The sequence below is a fragment of the Lemur catta genome, chromosome 6 (assembly GCF_020740605.2).
Source record: "Lemur catta isolate mLemCat1 chromosome 6, mLemCat1.pri, whole genome shotgun sequence".
Lineage (NCBI taxonomy): Eukaryota > Metazoa > Chordata > Mammalia > Primates > Lemuridae > Lemur > Lemur catta.
In genome coordinates, this window is record NC_059133.1 from 108585042 (window position 1) to 108604392 (window position 19351).

A 19351-nucleotide genomic window follows, 5' to 3' on the forward strand; every position below is an offset into this window, starting at 1 on the left:
AGAACTCAGGGAAATCAGTAAGAAAAAATCAAACAACCCTATCAAAAAAATGTGCAAACGACATGAATAGCAATTTTTCAAAAGAAGATATAAGAATGGCTAACAAACATACGAAAAAATGCTCAACATCTCTAATCATCAAGGAAATGCAAATCAAAACCACAATGAGACATCACTTAGTTCCGGTGAGAATGGCCTTTATCAAAAAGTCCCAAAACAACACATGTTGGCGTGGATGCGGAGACACAAGAACGCTCATACACTGCTGGTGGGACTGCAAACTAGTGCAACCCTTGTGGAAAGCAATATGGAGATACCTTAAACAGATTCAAGTAGACCTATCGTTCGATCCAGAAATCCCATTGTTGGGCATCTACCCAAAGAACGAAAGTCATTCTATAAAAAAGACACCTGTACCCGAAGGTTTACAGCCACACAATTCACAATTGCCAAGATGTGGAAACAACCCAACTGCCCATCAGTTCATGAATGGATTAGAAAAATGTGGTATATGTACACCATGGAGTATTACTCAGCTATAAGAAATAATGGTGATATAGAATCTCTTTTGTTCTCCTGGAGAGAGTTGGAACCCATTCTATTAAGTGAGGTATCCCAAGAATGGAAAAATAAGCACCACATGTACTCACATCAAATTGGTTTCCCTGATCATCACCTAAGTGCACATTTGGGAATAACACCAATTGGGTATCGGACAGAGGTGGGGGGTGGAAGGAGGGATGGGTGTATACCTACATGGTGAGTGCGATGTGCACTGTCTGGGGAATGGACACGCTTCAAGCTCAGACTCTGGGGGATAGGGGGGCAAGGGCAATATATGTAACCTGAACTTCTGTACCCCCATAATAAGCTGAAATAAAAAAATAAATAATAAATAAAAAAAATAAAAAAGAAGCCTTGAACGATACCAGAATCTTACATTAAAGCCACCGATAATCTGAAAAGACAAAATCTGATCAAAAAAAATCTAAAGCACCTGTGTGGATACACTGCAGGTCTGCTACACACTGCCATTGATTGTTGATTGAGACGGGGTTTCAGCATGTTCCCCTGGCTAGACTGGATCCTCCCACCTCAGCCTCTACAGTAGCTAGGACTATAGGCATCTGCCACTGACTTCACTTACACACTGCTTTTTGACTACAGGTGTATAAGTGACTGTCTTTTTCAAATTAATGAAATGCTTTAAAACTGGATTGTTCACCTACAAGAAGGGTATTCTTATGTAGACTCTAGGGAAGTTTCTGACCCGTAACCAAAAGAGAATCACAAATACTAGGAAAGATTCTGCTAATTAGCTCTACTATGTCAACATGATCAGCCACTTATAAATTTGGGGCAGCAATTGGGTCTCCCTATATTACTAAATCAACATCAAAGGCCCATTCCAAGTCACAATACCATGAAAGAGTGTTAAGAGGAAAGAGGCAGAAGTAGAGCACAGTGTCAGTAAGAATACAAACCAGAGTCAGACAGACCCATGTCAAGTCTTGACTCACAATGGGTTTACATTCATCTTTAAGGCTTAAGTTTCCTCATTTATAAAATGCTGATATCTACCTGACAAGTTTGGTGTGAGGATTAAATGAGACAACACATACAAAGCACAGTGCCCACAACATTATTAGCATTCAACACTATTTTTTTTCTGCAGCTACAAATCTCTAAATCTTTCAGTTTCTGTAGTTTCCATAAAACTAGAAACCAAAAGATGAGTCTTTGGTCCCAAACAAATATTAGTTTTCATTTTCAGTAATTTTACATTAAAGTAAATGAGGGTAACTACTGGTCTAAAACATGGCAGTTAGCTTCATCAGACACTGCTTTAGGATGCTGTGGTGTTTATTTACTATACACAATCCTATAAAAGAAAAAATTTTGTCTCCAAAAAGCTGAGTGCAAATAAAATATTTTATTTCATTTTAGCAAGTCATTTCTTCATTTGTTTGGTCCTAATACATCTGTCTCCTCATAATCAAAATTTGCCTCATAAAACTATATACCACCACCAGAGAATCACCAGTAAAATCCTTTTTGGATACAGAGAGACACTAACTCTGTTTTGTTACATTGCCACATGTTTGTAGCAAATAATTGTGAAAAGAAAATGACTATGTCTAATGATTCCTCCCCTGCTACTATTTTACATTTAAAACTGCATCAGCTATTTAACTGAACTTTGGGTTATGGAGAACAGCATCATATAATACAAACCTAGCATAGAGAGCATGAAAGAAAACCTTATCCTTCTAGTAAATGAAGACTGAAAGTTGTAATACTATGATTTCACATCAGGTAATCTGCACCTGTAATGAACGAGAATTTTCTTTACTGTTTTTGAAACACATAAAATTTCAAACAAAAAAATGTTATGGGATCAAATAAAAACTCAGTCGTTTCAGCCAATACAAAATGTCTAAAAGATGCAAATGCAATATACATCAGAAATTGATTTCCTAAGTTTTGGACTTAAGGAATCAGAAAGCCGATGACTTACACAGATGACTGCCTTCTGTCGACCCTGTATCCGCTTCAAACTATACCCTCTTTCCTTCTCTTCTAGTTCAAACTTTTCCAATTTTTCTTCAGCCTTCTTAAATAACTGTCTTAACAGCAATTACAAAAAAAAAAAGAAACACCAACTCCACCTTCAAAACCTTTTGGTCAATGGCCAAGTGAGTTTGCACAGCCTACAAAACTGTTTTGCAGTGGTAAATTATAGTGTACTGTGAAAAATACAAAGTGCCATCATTACACATCACCTTATTTTTCACGTATTCATATTCACTCTCTTCCTCTCAAAGTTAAAATCCCAGACACAAGTAGGCAAGATTTCAGGACTAGCAGTAAGGGGACAGCCACCTGGAAAACGGGGACTCTAATTCAAGCAGATAATTTAAACAAGGACAATTTAACACACCACCACAAATCGAAAAAGGTCAAGCAAGGCCACCATTCACAATGTTGTCATGGGCACTAACAATTAAAGAAAATAAGGTCACAGGTGTTGGTTAGCAGATTCTTTGCGGAAAGTGGAGAAGGAAAAGAGTTAAGGGAAAAATAAGTTTCCCAAGAAAATAAAGTGGGTGTTGAAAAATAAAGAGAGAGGAGATTCGGGTTACCAGAGAAAATTGCTTCAAGAAATTAGTACTACCCCTGAGCCCTCAGCAAAACTGTCATTAAATCTCTCTGTCTGGTGCCGAGTGCTGCTTTAACCATGTGATCCCCTCCTGCCCGCCCGCCCTCCCAAGTTCTGTGTCAAAATGAATTTCAGGTGAGTCTGGGGGCCGAGTGGACAGTTTCCCGCTTGGGGTAACTGTAACCGCGGCATGCGAAACTCCGCCGGCCACAGCGCGCCAGCCCACAGAGGAGCTCCTGGGCAGGTGCCACCCACGGCGGCCCCCCGTCCCGGACAGGGACACGTCCCCTCCACGTGACCAGGGCAGGTCCACGAGCCCAGTCGCGAGGCCACCCTGCTCTGACCGCCGCCTTCAATCGGAGTCTGGGCATCGGGGCGGGACGGCGGGGGGAGGGGTGGGGTCGCGACCCTCCCGCGTCCCGGGCCCACAGCCTCCAGCGCCGCCGCACGGCGACCGCCACCCGCGAGGCCAAGACTGCCTGTGACCGAGCCCGGCGCGCCGCCGGCCCCGCGGGCACGACCGACCGGGGGTGCGTGCGCAGCAGCAGCGCCCGGCCGGGCTCCGGGCCCTCTCGCTCACCTCACGGTGCGCCGCCTCCTCCCGGTGCCCGAGCGCCACAGGGTCCACGCAGGGGAGCGTCCAGGGGGTCCCGCCCACTGCCGCAGCGCCGCCGTGTGCTCCCCTCCGAGCGCTGCCGCCTCAGCCGCCCGAGGGGCCGCCACGACGCGCTCATCTCTGCGCCCGCCGTCTTCGTCTCCGCAGCGCCGCCAAGGCCGCCACGGACGCCGCCGACGCCTACTCTTCCCTGTCGGGGCAGCGGATCCGCGCTGGGGAAACTCCACGCGAGTCCTTCCCACCGCCTCCGCTTCAGCCGCCGCCTCAGTCACTTGACCCAGCGGCCGCCTCCATGCACCTGCGCCTCCGTGACACCGCCTGCGCACCCCTCTGTGCGCCTGCGCCCTGGGGCCACCCGGCGCCTCCTCCGTGTGCCTGCGCCCTGGGGCCGCCCGCGCCTCCTCCGTGCGCCTGCACCTGCGCCCTGGGGCCGCCCACGCCTCCTCCGTGCGCCTGCGCCCTGAGGCCGCCCGCGCCTCCTCCGTGCGCCTGCGCCCTGGGGCCGCCCGCGCCTCCTCCGTGCGCCTGCGCCCTGGGGCCGCTCACGCCTCCTCCGTGAGCCTGCGCCCTGGGGCCGCCGCGCCTCCTCCGTGCGCCTGCGCCCTGGGGCCGCCCCGCGCCTCCTCCGTGCGCCTGCGCCCTGGGGCCGCCCCGTGCCTCCTCCATGCGCCTGCGCCCTGGGGCCGCCCGCGCCTCCTCCGTGAGCCTGCGCCCTGGGGCCGCCGCGCCTCCTCCGTGAGCCTGCGCCCTGGGGCCGCCCGTGCCTCCTCCGTGCGCCTGCGCCCTGGCGCCGCCTCCATGCCCCTCTGTGTGCCTGCCCCTCCTTGGCACGGCCTGTGCACCCCTGACACCGCCTGCGCCTTTCTGCACGCCGGCGCCTCCCTGGGTTTTCGGCGACAGCGAAGGAGTGTGTGGCTGCAGCCGCGCCCCCAGCCTGTGGGCAGCCGCACCACCGCCCTTAAGTGCGTGTCTCCGGTAAGGTGCGTGTCTTGCAAATACTGACTCCCAGTCCATGCCTCGCTTGCTTCTCCCTTCTGTTAATACTTTCCTTCTCAGGCAGAAGTTTTTGATACTAGCAAAGACGTACCAGTGTTTTCTTCTGTGGATTTTACTTTGGTGGCGTTATCTAAAAAGTCATTGCCAAACCCAAGGTTACCTAGCAGTATTCTCTCCTGTGGTGTTTTATGGAAGTTTTACATTTTGTATTTTAACTGAGGTCTGAGAAGTTGAGCCGTGGAAGTGGAGGGTAGAATGATGATTGCCCGAGGGGTGTTGGGGCGGGGTTGGGCCTCAGGTACCCGGGTGCACACAGAAGGACCCGGTTGTGACATCCGTTGCGCAGCAGGGCGACTGTAGTCAGTAACAGCGTATTGTAGATTTCCAAATAGCTAAGATAGTAACTTCAGATGTGTCACCACAAAAATGATAGGTGAGTGGGCCGATGGATGTGTTAACAACCTTGGTTCAATTATTCCACACTGTATACATGTATCAGAACATGACAGTTCACCCCATACATGTATACTATGAGGGTTTGTCAAATAAAAATAACATGAGTTGTAAAGTTAGGTCTAAGATTCACTTTCAGTTAATTTTTGAGGAGGAAGGACTGTGTCTCGATTCTTTCTTTTGCTTTTCTTTTTTTCTTTTGTTGGCATATAGATATGCAGGGGTTCCACCATCATTTTTGAAAAGGCTGTCTTTCCTCCATTACACTGCCTTTGCCTTTTTCTAAAAGGTCAATTGACTATGTTTCTGTGCTTTTATTTCTGGGTTCTCTATTCTGTTCGGTTGATCAATTTGCAAGTCCTTCAAATTTGTTCCTCCCCTCTGATATTGTTGGCTACTGTGGGTCTTTTACCTTTTCCATATAAACTTTAGAATGAGTTTGTCACTTTCAAGTTGTCAAAATAACTTGCTGATGTTTTGACTGGAATTGTTTTGAATTTATAGATCAAGTAAGAGAATTGTCATCTTAACATTTAGTTCTCCTATCTATGAACATGAAAAATCTCTTCATTTATTTAGATTTTGATTCCTTTCAACGGTTTTGTAGTTTTCCTCATACGGAGGAAAACTTTGTTGGTTCTTTGGGATTTTTTCTACATAGAAAATTGAGTTATCTGTAAGCAGAGAGCATTTTATTTCTTCTTTCCCAACTTACATATCTTTTATTTCTTTTTCTTAAGGCATTTAGCTAGAAGGGGCTTCTGTTCCCCACTTCAAGCCACCACTTTCAAATCCCTCGAAAAATCAACCACAGCAACCACTTAAAAATGAAAAAAATAACTCTGATAAAGTACAATTTCCTTCCTTTCGATTTATGTCTGGATAGAAGGCCAACGCTGTCAGGTGAGCCCTTGTTATTTAATTAACATAAGCCATACTCACAGTCCATGGGGTGGAGACAATTGCAACAAAAAGCCTGTCTTCAGGGCCGTGCTTTACAAGAGCCATTTAGGATTCAAACTGATTTTAGACAGGCAAAATAGGATGCCATTTCCACTCTCTGGAAATGAAAAATGCAAATCCAAAATGTTAACCTAGTGCACAGTGAAGAACAAAATCATACTATAATTATATTCATCTTAGTCCTGTGATTATGTGTATGAACATGAAGAAAGACAAATATCAAGGAGAAATCAATGGAGAATGGAATTGTGTGTATAGGGGGTAGTTGTTAACATTTCCTTATGCCAATTTATACTTTTAAATGCAAGCATGTATTTCTGTGATAAAAGTAGAAAATCTAGAAAAGCATTTTAAAAAGTATCTTTGAAAAAGCTAAAAGTTCTTACAATTAAAAAGGAAGTCATGAAGCTCGTGTCACACAGTATTAGCCACTGGCATTTATACCAGAATTTGCCATTACAAATTAGACATTACTTGCTTTTAAAACTGCTTGAATTATGCAACCATTCAAACTAAAATATAAAAATATGAAATGTTTCCATCATTTAATATCTATCATTAAACTGAAAAAGCAAGATGTTTTAAAGTCTCTTGGGAAACTTTAAGTGAAAACGGGAAGAGGGTAACACTGGGAAATGTTTATGTCCGTTCTCTTTAACGTTTTACAGAGCACACCCTGTGCCGGTCACATAAGCTGCTGCAGGAGGCTCCTGTGTCGGGGGTCCCCATTCTTCACCCTCCGCAGATGCATCCCCTTCTCCACGTGGAGACTCCTCAGTTCCTTCCATTGAAGAGACAGCACTGCCTCTCTGGACCCTTGACTCTGAGTCAGGCCATGTGACTTGTTCTGGTCAATGGGATGCCTGCTGCTGTGACACCTGAGGAGGCTCAGGACAGACTTGTGTTTTTCTGTGCCACTGTTACGAGCGTGTGCCTGGGCTCTGGCTGAGGGATGAGGTGTGAGGCGAATCATTCCAGATGGGGCCACCCTGGACCATCCAGCAGCAGCTTCTCTGGACAGGTAAGAGACCCCAGTGAGAGGAGAGCATTGCTGAGCCAGAGTGTGGACGTGCAGGCCTGTGAGCTCATTGTTTCGGGCCAGGGGAGTTGGGAGGGTTGGGGGGTGTGGTTGTCCCAAAGCATCATCATGACAGGAGAGGACAAAGGGGTACAGCTGCCCATAGTTTCTACCAACCATTTGTCAGTAACATTTCTATGTTATAATAGTTGTAGCAAATTAGATATCAGTAGATTTAACATACTTGTAGAGTTTCTGTATTTCTTTATAAAAAATACCTTTGAGATGTAATTCACCTGTTTAAATTGTGCAGTTGAATGACATTTTGTGTATTTGTAAAGTTTTATATTTATCAATACAACTCACATTAGAACATTTTTCTTACTCTAAAAAAAAAAAAATCTCACCCCTTGTAGACATAATCCTCCAACCTTCCATCCCCTCCAGCCCTAGGCAACCAGTGATCTACTTTGTCTGTATAGATTTATCCTTTCCAGACATTTCATCAAAATGGAGTCATGCAATCTATGGTCCTCTATGACTAGCTACTTTCGCTCAGTATGTTTTCAAAGTTCATCCCTGTTACAGTTTGTATCAGTACTGCATTTTTTTTCCGGTCAACAATTTACTAACTAAAATTAATCTAAATTAAGATCTGTAGATGTACTAAAATTATAAGTTTTATATCTATGAAGCTATTCTAAGGTTTTATTATAGTGGTACAATATTTCTAACATAAAATTTACCATTTTAACCCTTTTTGGGTATAAATTTAGTCATGTTAAGTCCATGCATATTGTTGTCCAACCCTCACCACTGTTCATTTCTGGTGATTTTACATCATCCTAAATTAACACTCTGTACCCATCAAAAAATAACTCTCCATCTTTCCTCCCCCTGAGGCCCTGGTAACCGGTATTCTACTTTATGTCTATATAAATTTTCCTATTCCACATACCCCACATAAGTCAAATCATACAATATTTTATTATTTGTGTCTGGCTTATTCCACTTGCCTAATGTTTTCAAGATTCATCCATGTTGTAACACATATCAGAATTTTCTTCCTTTCTAAGGCTGAATACTATTTTATGGATACACCTCATTTTCTTTATCCATTCTTGTGTTGACGATGGGCATCTGGGTTGTTTCCACCCTAGCTATTGTGCATAATGCTTCTGTTCATGTACAAGTTTTTGTAGAGATATACATTTTCATTTGTTTTTGTGAAATAACGAGAAATACATGTATATTGGTCTCTGCCCCTGGTTACTGACACAGACCTCCTAAATCTCTTGGAATTTCCTGGATGTTACGAGCGTATTTTGTTCTAATGAGGAGACTCTTATTGAGATTCTGGATGGGGGCTGGTCACCAGAAAGACCAAGCCATGATTAGAAGCTTGAAACTTTCAGCCCCCTACCCTGACACACCATGCTCTGGAGAGGGGGGAGGGGCAGGAAATGGAGTTCACAATCCATCATGCCTACGTGATAAAGTCTCCATGAAAATCCCTGAACCCCTGGGGGGTTTGTAGAGCTTCCCAGTTAGTGAACACACCCTTGTGCTGGGAGGTCATACACCCCAGCTCCACAGGGACAGAAGCTCCTGTGCTTATGAACCTTGCTGACCCTTGCCCTACATATCTCCAGCTGGCTGTCATCTCGTTCATTGATATAATAAACCAGTGAACATAAATATTTCCGTAAGTTCTATGAGGCATCCTAGGAGATTATTGAACCTGAGGAGGGGTCATGGGAACCCTGACTTATACACAGTCTGTCAGAAGTACAGGTCACAACCCAGGGGTTGCAGTTGTTGACCCAAGTGGTTGAGGGGTACCATCTTGTGGAACTGAGCCCTCAATCTGTGGGGTCTCTCCTAACTGCAGTTAGTGTCAGAATTGAGTTAAATTGTGGTATGCCCAGTCAGTGTTCACCAGAGAAGTAGTTGTTGGTGGGTTCAGACCCCTCACATTTTGGTTGTAGAAGTGTTCTGTGTTGAGTAGTGAGTGGGAGAGATAGAAAACTTAGTTTTGTGTTTGTGTACATATGTTGGAATGAAATTGCTGGATCATGCTGTTTTCTGTATACATACATGGGAATGAAATTGCTGGATCGTACCGTAACTCTGTGTTTAACCATTCTCAAATGGTTAAGGAACTGCTAGATTTTGTTCCAAAGTGGATGCACCATTTTCATTCCCACCAGGTATATGTGAGGGCTCCATTTTCTCCATATCCTCAACATTTGTTGACAGGTTTATTTTTTTAATTATAGCCATTATTGTTGAGTTCTTAATTTCTGCACAATTGGAGCATGCATTTGTGCCAAAATAAGTTTCAAATGCAAATTGAATAAAATTGATTAACATTTCTTCAACAGTAAACACAGGAACATAAATTTCATTTATAAGCACCATTTTATATTATAGGACTTTAAGCGCTTTAACCAAAAAGTGGAAAATAAAATCAAGATAAATATAATTTAGTATCTATCTTAGTCAATTAGGCCTGCTATAGCAAATGACTGTAAACTGGGTAGCTTATAAACAGTAGAAATTTATTTCTCACCATTCTGGAGGCTGGGCAATCCAAGATCAAGGCATTAGCAGCTTCTGTGTCTGGTAAGGACAGGACCTGCCTCCTGGTTTATAGATGGTGTTCTTCTTGGTACGTCCTCATGGGCTGAAGGGACAAGGGAGGTCTTTGAAGTCCCTTTAGTAAAGGCAGTAGTACAGTTGATAAGGGCTCCACCCACATTCCCTAATCTCAAAGACCCACTTCCTAATACTATCACATTGGGTGTTAGAACTTCAACATCTGAATTTGGGGAGGTACACAGACATTCAGTTCATATGATAATATTCAAATGTTAATGTAAGAGTGGTGAATTCACCAGGTGCTCCCAGCATGGGCACAGAAAGATTTCTCATGCAAAGTTTAGGGTATGTAGAAGTAAAAAGTTTACTTACTTTTCTGAAAAAGAAAGAAGGAGAGAAAGAAGGAAAATGGCACAGCAAGAAGGAAGGTGGAAAGTGCTGGCAGCTGAGGAAAAGGGGCTTGGTGTTTTAAAGGGTAAAAATGGCTTCTTGTTTCCTTAGCTGCACACGGATAACAGAAGCAGCTGTGGAGCCAAGGTGTTTGCTTTTTCCAATTTTTTTTTTTTTTTTTTTTTTTTTTTTGCCGCTTCTCTGTGAGGCTGGCTTTATCTGAGTCCTTGAAAGCTGTCCTGGCAGGAACTGAGGCAAAGAGCCTGCAGCCCTGTTGTCTGTTTAGGGCTCTTCAAGGCTGGGAAAGAAACTCTTAGAGATAACGAGTTAGGCTTGAGGACTGTGAGTTGAGTTTCAGGTATTTAATGAAACAAAGCAAAGCGTCCGCTGTGCTGTAAGTTTTCTCTTCAACGGGGCCATTATGTGTTGTGACTTTATTCCTCTTTTTTCTGTTTGATAGTTTATTTTCCTCCTGCAGGTAGGTTGTGAACAAGGCCACCTTTCCCTTAATTTCAAAGAAGAAAAACAAAAAACATAGCAACTATTTTCCTGCTTCCAGTTTCTTTGAAGAGTAAACTTTTTGCTTAGTGATTACAACATACAAAATATTGTGTCCATTTGGTATATGTGAACAACTCAGTGTCTCTTAGATAGATTTCACGTTGAGTCTAAAGTCACTTCTACTCTCAAGAAAATTTTAAAAAAATGATTTGTATATGGAATGGAACGTTCAAGATGGTATTATTACTTGTCTCCTATAGTAATAAAGCAAAGACTTTGCACCAAGCAAATTTTCTTGTTTAAGAAGGGCCACTACCTAAAGAGTTTAAGTATATACCTCTCAAAAAGTTTCTTAGCCTTTCATCATTACTCCTAACAATTTCAAAAGCTAAACTCATAAAATTTTTAACTTCCTTTAAGTTTCTACTGACACTGGTGCAGTATACAGACAGTCATTTTATTTTTATACTAAATATTCCATTTAGTAAATGAGATTTCTCAATCTAAGTTGGGAAACCTGATACGAGCCAGGTGATTGGAATATAGGCTGGCTGGCGCCAAGGACAGAAGGGAAAATGCACATCAGAGCCAAGGATGTGCAGGTGAACAGGTGACCCTCCACTTCAGATGGCATCCAGTTCTCTACCTGATGCCCAGGGGGCTAAATGCGCTGAGTGACAACTGCCTCTGAGCCCGGGAGTTGTGGACTTTGTTTCTGGTAACTGTCAGAGCCCAAGGGGGCTTCTGTTGTGCTTGCAGACTTGACCCTGCTGGTCTGTGCTGGGGGGATTCTAAGTCTGTGGCTAGTCATTATTGTCAGCAAAACCTGCTAAGGTCTTTGAGAATTTTTATGACCAGCTAGCGCAAGGGCAGGGCCACATGTCCATGCTATTGCTTAGAGAACATATCTGTTTTCAAGTGACAATTCATTCTAGTTTTATTTTCGTAACTACATAGGGCAGAGTGGAGCTATGTATTAGTTTATTAAGTATGAAATGTCTGATTTCCTTAAGTACTAAGTCTGACAATTGATATCTCGGACATTTCACTCTGAACTTCTTGTTTTATGCTTATTGTAAAGGTACATCCTTAGCCTTTCAAACACACATTTTGGCTTATGATTATCTTTCAAATTGTTTTTAGATCAATTTTTACGAAACCATGGCTGTGTCAAAAATTTATGTTATTTTTGAATATGAGTTCTGTTGTCAAACCAATGCAGTGCAGACAGCTTGAAGTATCACCAGAGTGTTTGGGAAGGATGTGGCTGATGAACACTTGGTACGTGGATGGTTTCAGAAGTTCTGTTCTGGTGATTTTAATCTCAAAAATGAGCCACATGGGTGACCTGAGACCAAAGTGGTTAATGATGAGCTGAAAGCTGTAGTGGAGGCAAATCCATGTGAACCTACATGTGAATTCGCAGGGAGTTAGCTACGCTCCCAGCAAAAAATCGGGTCCCTCAGGCAGGGGTCGTCACAAAAGATAAGGAAATAATAGAAAATAGAATATAATAGAATATGGTAATAAAAGAATACACAGAGACAAAAGTACAGTTTTATAAAAAATAGATTTATGAAAAAAGGGGCAGTCTTGGGAGAACCCACTGCGTTCCTGTGAACTGTGAGGCCACCAGTAAAGTTTCACATCAGTATTTATAGGTACAGTGATCGGTTGCCAGGGGTAAGAGATTTACATAATAACAGGTAGTTCATTTTAGGTTCGAAGTCTCCTAAAAAGCTTCTAGAGATTGGCCAGCGCGGTGGCTCATGCCTGTAATCCCAGCACTCTGGGAGGCCGAGGCGGGCGGATTGTTTGAGCTCAGGAGTTCAAGACCAGCCTGAGCAAGAGCGAGACCCCGTCTCTACTAAAAATAGAAAAAGAAATTATACGGACAGCTAAAAATACACACGTATATATATATATATACATGTGTGTGTGTATGTATGTGTATATATATATATACATATATACATATATGTATATATATATATACATATATATATATATATATATATAAATTAGCCGGGCATGGTGGCACATGCCTGTAGTCCCAGCTACTCGGGAGGCTGAGGCAGGAGGATTGCTCGAGCCCAGGAGTTTGAGGTTGCTGTGAGCTAGGTTGACGCCACGGCACTCACTCTAGCCCGGGCAACAGAGTGAGACTCTGTCTTAAAAAAAAAAAAAAAAAAAAAAAGCTTCTAGAGATCGTTTAAGTAACTCTATGTATGTGAGCAAAGGGTTACAAAATCTTCCTACGACAAATTTCTAAGTTCTAAGATAAAGCTATCACTTTAACAGAAAGGAGAAACAGAGATATAGTGGCTCTATATTTCTTTATCTAGTTATTGTGGATTGTGACAGGTAGTCAGGAGTAGAGCAGGAACTGTCCCTTGGGCTAATTGCTTTTAGCCACAGGTGTCTGTCTGTCCGGCAGGCACTCTTTGATCAGCTGTCATCCCATGGCTCCTTGCAAACCTGCTTTGTCCTAGAAAGCAGGTGAGAACCACAGGTTTGAGACTGCAGTGTCACCTTGGAAAGCAGCTGCCACTGACCTTTGAGATGCGCTCCTGAGGCAAGGCAGCTTTTGGTTTGTGAATTAACACGTTCACATATTCCTTCAGGGCAAAGCCCTGCAAAACTCCTGAGATCATTTCTGTCTCTAATATAGCAATATTAATCTATGGAGAAACATGAATTGGCAGCAAGGTTTGACATTACTATTCCAACAATATTGGAGCATTGGAAACAAATCAGCAAGGTAAAGAAGCTGGATAGATGGGTACTGCATGAATTAAACGAGCATCAGAAGAGAAATCATCTCGAAGCTTGCCTTTCTTTGCTGTCACGACATAAAGATAAACCATTTCTACACTGTATTGTTATGTGTGATGAAAAATGGATTCTTTATGACAATCACAAGCATTTAACACAACGGTTGGATAAAGATGAAGTGCCAAAACACAAGCCAAAACTGAATATTCATCAAAAAAAAAGCTAATGATATCTGTTGGGTGGTCCAGCACTAGTATTATCCACTACAGCTTCATGAAACCTGGTGGATTGATTATAACAGATGTCCACTGCAGCCAATTGGATGAAATGATGAGGATGCTTGCAATAAAGAAGCTGACACTGGTTCAATAGAGACAGCCCAATCATCTTGCAAGACAACGCTTGACCACGTGTCACACAAACAAAGCTGCTCAAACTACAGAGGCTGGACTTGGAAACTCTCTGTCATCTACCATATTCACGAGACCTTGTACCAACTGGCTACCACTTCTTCCAGGCTTTAGACCACTTCTTGCAAGGAAAAATATTCAATACTCAACAAGCTCTGAAACCACCTTTTGCAATTTCACAGCCACTCTCTCTCTCTAGGCTCTTCGCTGCTGACATAAACAAGCTACCATTAACATAGCAAAACTGGGTCTATAGTTTAGGTGGATACATTGATTAATTGTACTGCTTCTTGTTTGAGATATAATAAATGACACTTTTGATTCTATAACAGACATTTTATATTTAATGACCTAATAAATAAAGATGATTCCAGCAGCATTTTTAAAAAATGCACTACCATACTGAATCATACTTTCTGACAGGCAGGGGAGTACAGTGGCTTGGGATTCTGGTTCCACAGCTTCAGGCCAGCTCTGTGGTAGCGGGTAACTTACTTTCCCTCTCTGTGCCTCAGTTTTCTCATCTCTAAAAACAGGATATGATAGTAACCTACCCCATAGAACTGTTATGAAGATTAAATTATTTAACATTTGTAAATAATATCTGGAACATAGTAAATCCTCATTGAATTTTAGCCATTACTCTTGCTCTTGTTGACATCAGGTATAAAAGAATAAATGTGACTCTGGTTCATGACCTTGGGTAGAATCACAAGATAAGCACTGTTTTAGGGAAAAGTATTTGTACAGGGTATTTTCATTATCCAAAATAGTCTCACTAATAAGGTACTATTAGAGTAGAGCAGTGTTACAAAGTAAGATCATTAAATAGAAGCCCATGGTACAGAATGGGCAACTCTTACAGTACATTGATAGGTTTTGACTTTCTGCAGTATCATATCTGTAAATAATAAGTCCTTGAGATTTTAGCTTTTTGGATCAACTTGCTGTTAACAATTTAATTTTTTTTTTTTTTTTTTTTTTTTTTTTGAGACAGAGCCTCACTCTGTTGCCCAGGCTACAGTGAGTGCCATGGCGTCAGCCTAGCTCACACCAACCTCAGACTCCTGGGCTTAAGCGATCCTCCTGCCTCAGCCTCCCAAGTAGCTAGGACTACAGGCATGCGCCACCATGCCCGGCTAATTTTTTCTATATATATTTTTAGTTGGCCAGATAATTTATTTCTATTTTTAGTAGAGACGGGGTCTCGCTCTTGCTCAGGCTGGTCTCGAACTCCTGACCTCGAGCAATCCACCCGCCTTGGCCCCCCAGAGTGCTAGGATTGCAGGCGTGAGCCACCGCACCCAGCCAACAATTTTAATTTTTAACTTCTGTCAATGTTATGTACTTTTCCATTAGCTGAAAAGGACTCCCCAGGTCATTATGCAGATGTCTCTGTCAGGACAGTGTGCCCTTGAAACATGCTGTTTATGATCTGACTGTCTGAAGTCTTCCAGGACACACAGTTTCTGGCTGGCAGCATAGATGGTGCAGCATTTATGATCATTAAGTGGGTGCTAGTCTCCATGCTGAGCGTACATCTGTCACTGGGGATGCCATCTCGGTGTGAATGTGTGTGGAAACCTCAAGGTGGGTCCTTGGAGAGACCATTGCTGTGTGATTCTGAAAGGTTAGGTTGAGGTCCGTCCCTTGGATTTGCTCCTGTCCTCTCTTCTTCAACCACCCCTCGGTGTCTTTGCCATGTGCTATTGTCTTCGTGGTCTCCGTCTCCACCTCATCTCCCACCCATCTCCCATCCTGCCCACCCCCCAGTGACCTTTCTAAAGGTCTCTTCCCAAATGTGCTTACTCTCCTGGGCAACACTATTCATCCTTTTCCTCACACCACACATACATACACACAAACATGTATACCACACACTCCCCCACACATGCTGCAGACAACACAAACCCCCCACACTCACATACATCCTACATACACACCATGAACACCTCCCATATACTCACACACACCACACACACACACACTCACTACTTCAAAGGCTCCACTTCACCCACTACTTCTACTCTGACCCTAAACTACAACCACTGGCTTACTTCCACCAGGATTTTCATTGCCCCTTCCTCCAGGGGACTTTGTGTCCATATCTGGTCTCCCTAGGGAGGGTCTAGTCCTTCTGCAGGGTCTCCATCCTCCTCCCCTGTGCCGGCTGAGTCACTGGCTCTGCTGGACCATCTTGGTTTTCCGGCCTGTCTTCCTTTGACAGCTCTCATCATCATGCATTGCAGGCACCTTTTGACAAGTCCGCATTCCGGCACCAACAGTACCTTAGTCGTTTTTATGTTCTAGCACCTTGGATTGTGTCTGACACACAGTAGACAGTCATTTATAATTTCTGAGCACCTGCATGCATGAATGCACACAGATATCAGGATAAACATTCAAAAAGTGCTTTCCTTTTTACTGAATCTGTGATCCAGTTCACTTACCTGTTGGCTTGCACCTGAGATAATTAAATTTCTATTAAAAATATTAATAAACTAAGTGAATCTCAATATTATCTCTGCAATTTATGCTTTCATTGAGATGGGCAAAGACTATCGACAGTAGGCCCCATGTGTAGGGGGTTGAGTTAGAGAAGTAGCATAGAAGGCACTGGAATCTTCAATGATTTCTATTTATACCACCATACAGAAGAAAAAGGATGAAAAAGACATACATAAATGAGATTAGAAACTAAAAAAATGAAGTTATATAAAATTATATACTGTGCAAATTCTATATAAAATCTCTCTTTTCCATTTGGTGTACAGTGCCTCAGGATTTTTGTCTTGTAACTTATTAATAGGAATGTTGTACCATGATTACATTGCCAAAACTACCTGAATAACATCTGTGCTAAGTTTTTATGGAGATTACTTTAAGGTTGACTTGGCATAGACTAAACAGCATACATTTAGAGGGCACAATGTGGTAAGTTTTGGTGTATGTAGACCCATGAAACCATTACCGCTGTCAAGGTACTAAACACATCTATAATTTCTGAGGACAGTCTTCTTTTCCTTTCCTTCCCACTTCCCCAGGCTCCCCCATACCCGGCCAGCTGCTTATCTATAGATTATTTTGCATGTTCTAGAATTTCATATAAAATGGAACCATTCAGTACTTACACTTTTTTGTCTGGCTTCTTTTATTCAACATAATTATTTGGGGACTCATTTTTATTGTTACATCTAAAAAGAGTTCATTCCTTCTATTCCTGAGTAGTATTCCATTATATGGATATACTCATCTGTGGCTATGTTTTCAATGTGTTCCCTCCAAAATTCAAATGTTGCCTTTGTGATAGTATTTAGAGGTGATGCCTTTTTGAGGTGATGAGGCAAGGAGGGCTGCCCTGTCGTGAATGGGATCAGGCCCTTTTTAAAAGAGGCATCATGCAGTGTGCAGTGTTCAGCTTGCTTGCCCTCCCACCTTCTGCCATGTGAAGATGCAGCAAGAAGGCCCACCTGAGATGCTAATACCTTGTTCTTGGACTTCCTAGTCCCACAACTGTGAGAAATTAATTTCTGTTCTTTATAAGTCACCAGTCTATGGTATTCTGTTATAGCAGAACAAACGGACTAAGTAACCTGTTCATGGGCATTCATTTGAGTTGTTTCAAGTTTGGGGAAGTTATGGATAAAATTTCTATGAAGAGTAGTGCACGAGTCTTTATGTAGGAATATACTTTCATTTCTCTTCAGTAAATACCCAGTAGTAGAATGCCTAAGGGCATACGACAAACACATGCTCAACCTTTTTTTTTTAATTTTTTATTTCAGCATATTACAGGGATACAAATGTTTACGTTACGTATATTGCCCTTGCCCCACCAGAGTCAGAGCTGCAAGCGTGTCCATCCCCCAGACGGTGTGCACAGCACCCATAAGGTGTGAATATACCCATCCCCTCCTCCCCCTTCCCCTCTGCCTGACCCCTGAGGGATGTTACTACTATATGTGCTCTTAAGTGTTGGTCAGTTAAGTCAATTAATGCCAATTTGATGGTGAGCACATGTGGTGCTTGTTTTTCCATTTCTGTGATACTTCACTTAGTAGAATGGGTTCCAGCTCTATCAGGGATAATGCCAGAGGTGCCACCTCACCATTGGTTTTTGTGGCTGAGTAGAACTCCATGGTGTACATATACCACATTTTATTAATCCACTCCTGTATTGATGGGCACTTGGGTTGTTTCCACACCTTTGCAATTGTGAATTGTGCTGCTATAAACATTCTAGTGCAGATGTCTTTTTTAATAGAATGTCTTCTGTTCTTTTGGGTTGATGCCCAGTAATGGGATTGCTGGATCCAATGGTAGTTCTACTTGTAGCTTTAAGGTATCTCCATATTACTTTCCACAGAGGTTGTACTAGTCTGCAGTCCCACCAGCAGTGTATGAGTGTTCCTGGTGGCAGTCTGATTTTAAAAAACCACTTCTATCCTTTTTTTTTCTTTCTTTTTTTCTTTTTTTTTAATTTGAGCTTATTATGGGGGTATGAAAGTTTAGATTATGTATATTGCCCATGCCCCCCAACCCCCCTGAGTCAGAGCTTCAAGTGTGTCCATTCCCCAGACAGTGTGCATTGCACTCATTATGTAGGTATAAACCCATCTCCTCACCCCACCCCCCACATCTTTCCAACACCCAATTGATGTTATTTCCAAATGTACACTTAGGTGATGATCAGGGAAACCAATTTGCTGGTGAGTACATGTGGTGCTTATTTTTCCATTCTTGGGATACTTTACTTAGTAGAATGGATTCCAACTCTTTCCAGGAGAACAAAAGAGATTCTATATCACCGTTATTTCTTATAGCTGAGTAATGAGTGTTCAATCTTTGTATTTTAGCTTGTAAGATGTCCAAGCAGCCTTGAATTATGAGGAGCATAAACTTTGAGTCTATCTCAACAGCAGAAGGAAAAGTTACCAGGTTGAGAGATGGCATATAGAAAACAGAGAGACAGAGAGCTTGAGAGACTGGACATTTTAAATACATAGTGGCAGGCTGACCACTTGAGCTCTGAATTTTCGTGGATACGATTTGCCCTTCAATTAAAACGTGTGCTCAAGCATTGGCCATAACCACCTGCAGTCCTAGCATACCTGGCATGCCTTTCAATCTTTCCATTTACACGCATACTTGTGAGTAGAGGTGCCCTAAACCAACCATAGTGCCCAAATGGCATCATTCTCCTTGTCTTTCCTCAGGTTTGCAGGATTGGTTATCTGTTTTTCTTTAGAAGAAGAAATCAAACTGTAGTCTAGGGGTAAGTGTGGTGGATCACAGTGTGCTGATTGTGGGCACGACTCCACAAGGTATCACCACTCAGTCATTTCTCACCTCTCACTTGTGTCTCAGGTACTCTCCCCAGGGGTCTAACACCTCTGAGAGGGCTCAAAGTACCCAGTGATCAGCTCCTGTATGCGTTTCCTGTACAAGCTTTCTTTTAATTAATTTTG

At 42.7% G+C, this 19351-nt stretch overlaps 1 protein-coding gene and 1 long non-coding RNA gene across 4 annotated transcripts in view; one reads left to right on the forward strand and one right to left on the reverse strand.

Moving 5' to 3' along the window:
- LOC123640624 (ankyrin repeat domain-containing protein 26-like) overlaps positions 1-4070 on the reverse strand; it is a 47686-nt gene extending 43616 nt beyond the window's left edge. Inside the window, exons 1-2 of the mRNA XM_045555213.1 lie at positions 4049-4070; positions 3741-3859 (exon numbers count right to left, since the gene is read on the reverse strand). Of these exons, the coding sequence (XP_045411169.1) occupies positions 3741-3859; positions 4049-4070 (141 nt within the window). The remainder of the gene's footprint in view (positions 1-3740; positions 3860-4048) is intronic.
- A 525-nt stretch (positions 4071-4595) lies between these two features.
- LOC123640220 overlaps positions 4596-19351 on the forward strand; it is a 29586-nt gene continuing 14830 nt past the window's right edge. The window contains exons 1-3 of one of the 3 annotated variants that reach the window (XR_006735914.1): positions 4596-4756; positions 5966-6128; positions 6857-7209. This is a non-coding gene — a long non-coding RNA (uncharacterized LOC123640220). The remainder of the gene's footprint in view (positions 4757-5965; positions 6129-6856; positions 7210-19351) is intronic. The other 2 variants (XR_006735915.1, XR_006735916.1) reach the window with 2 other exon arrangements.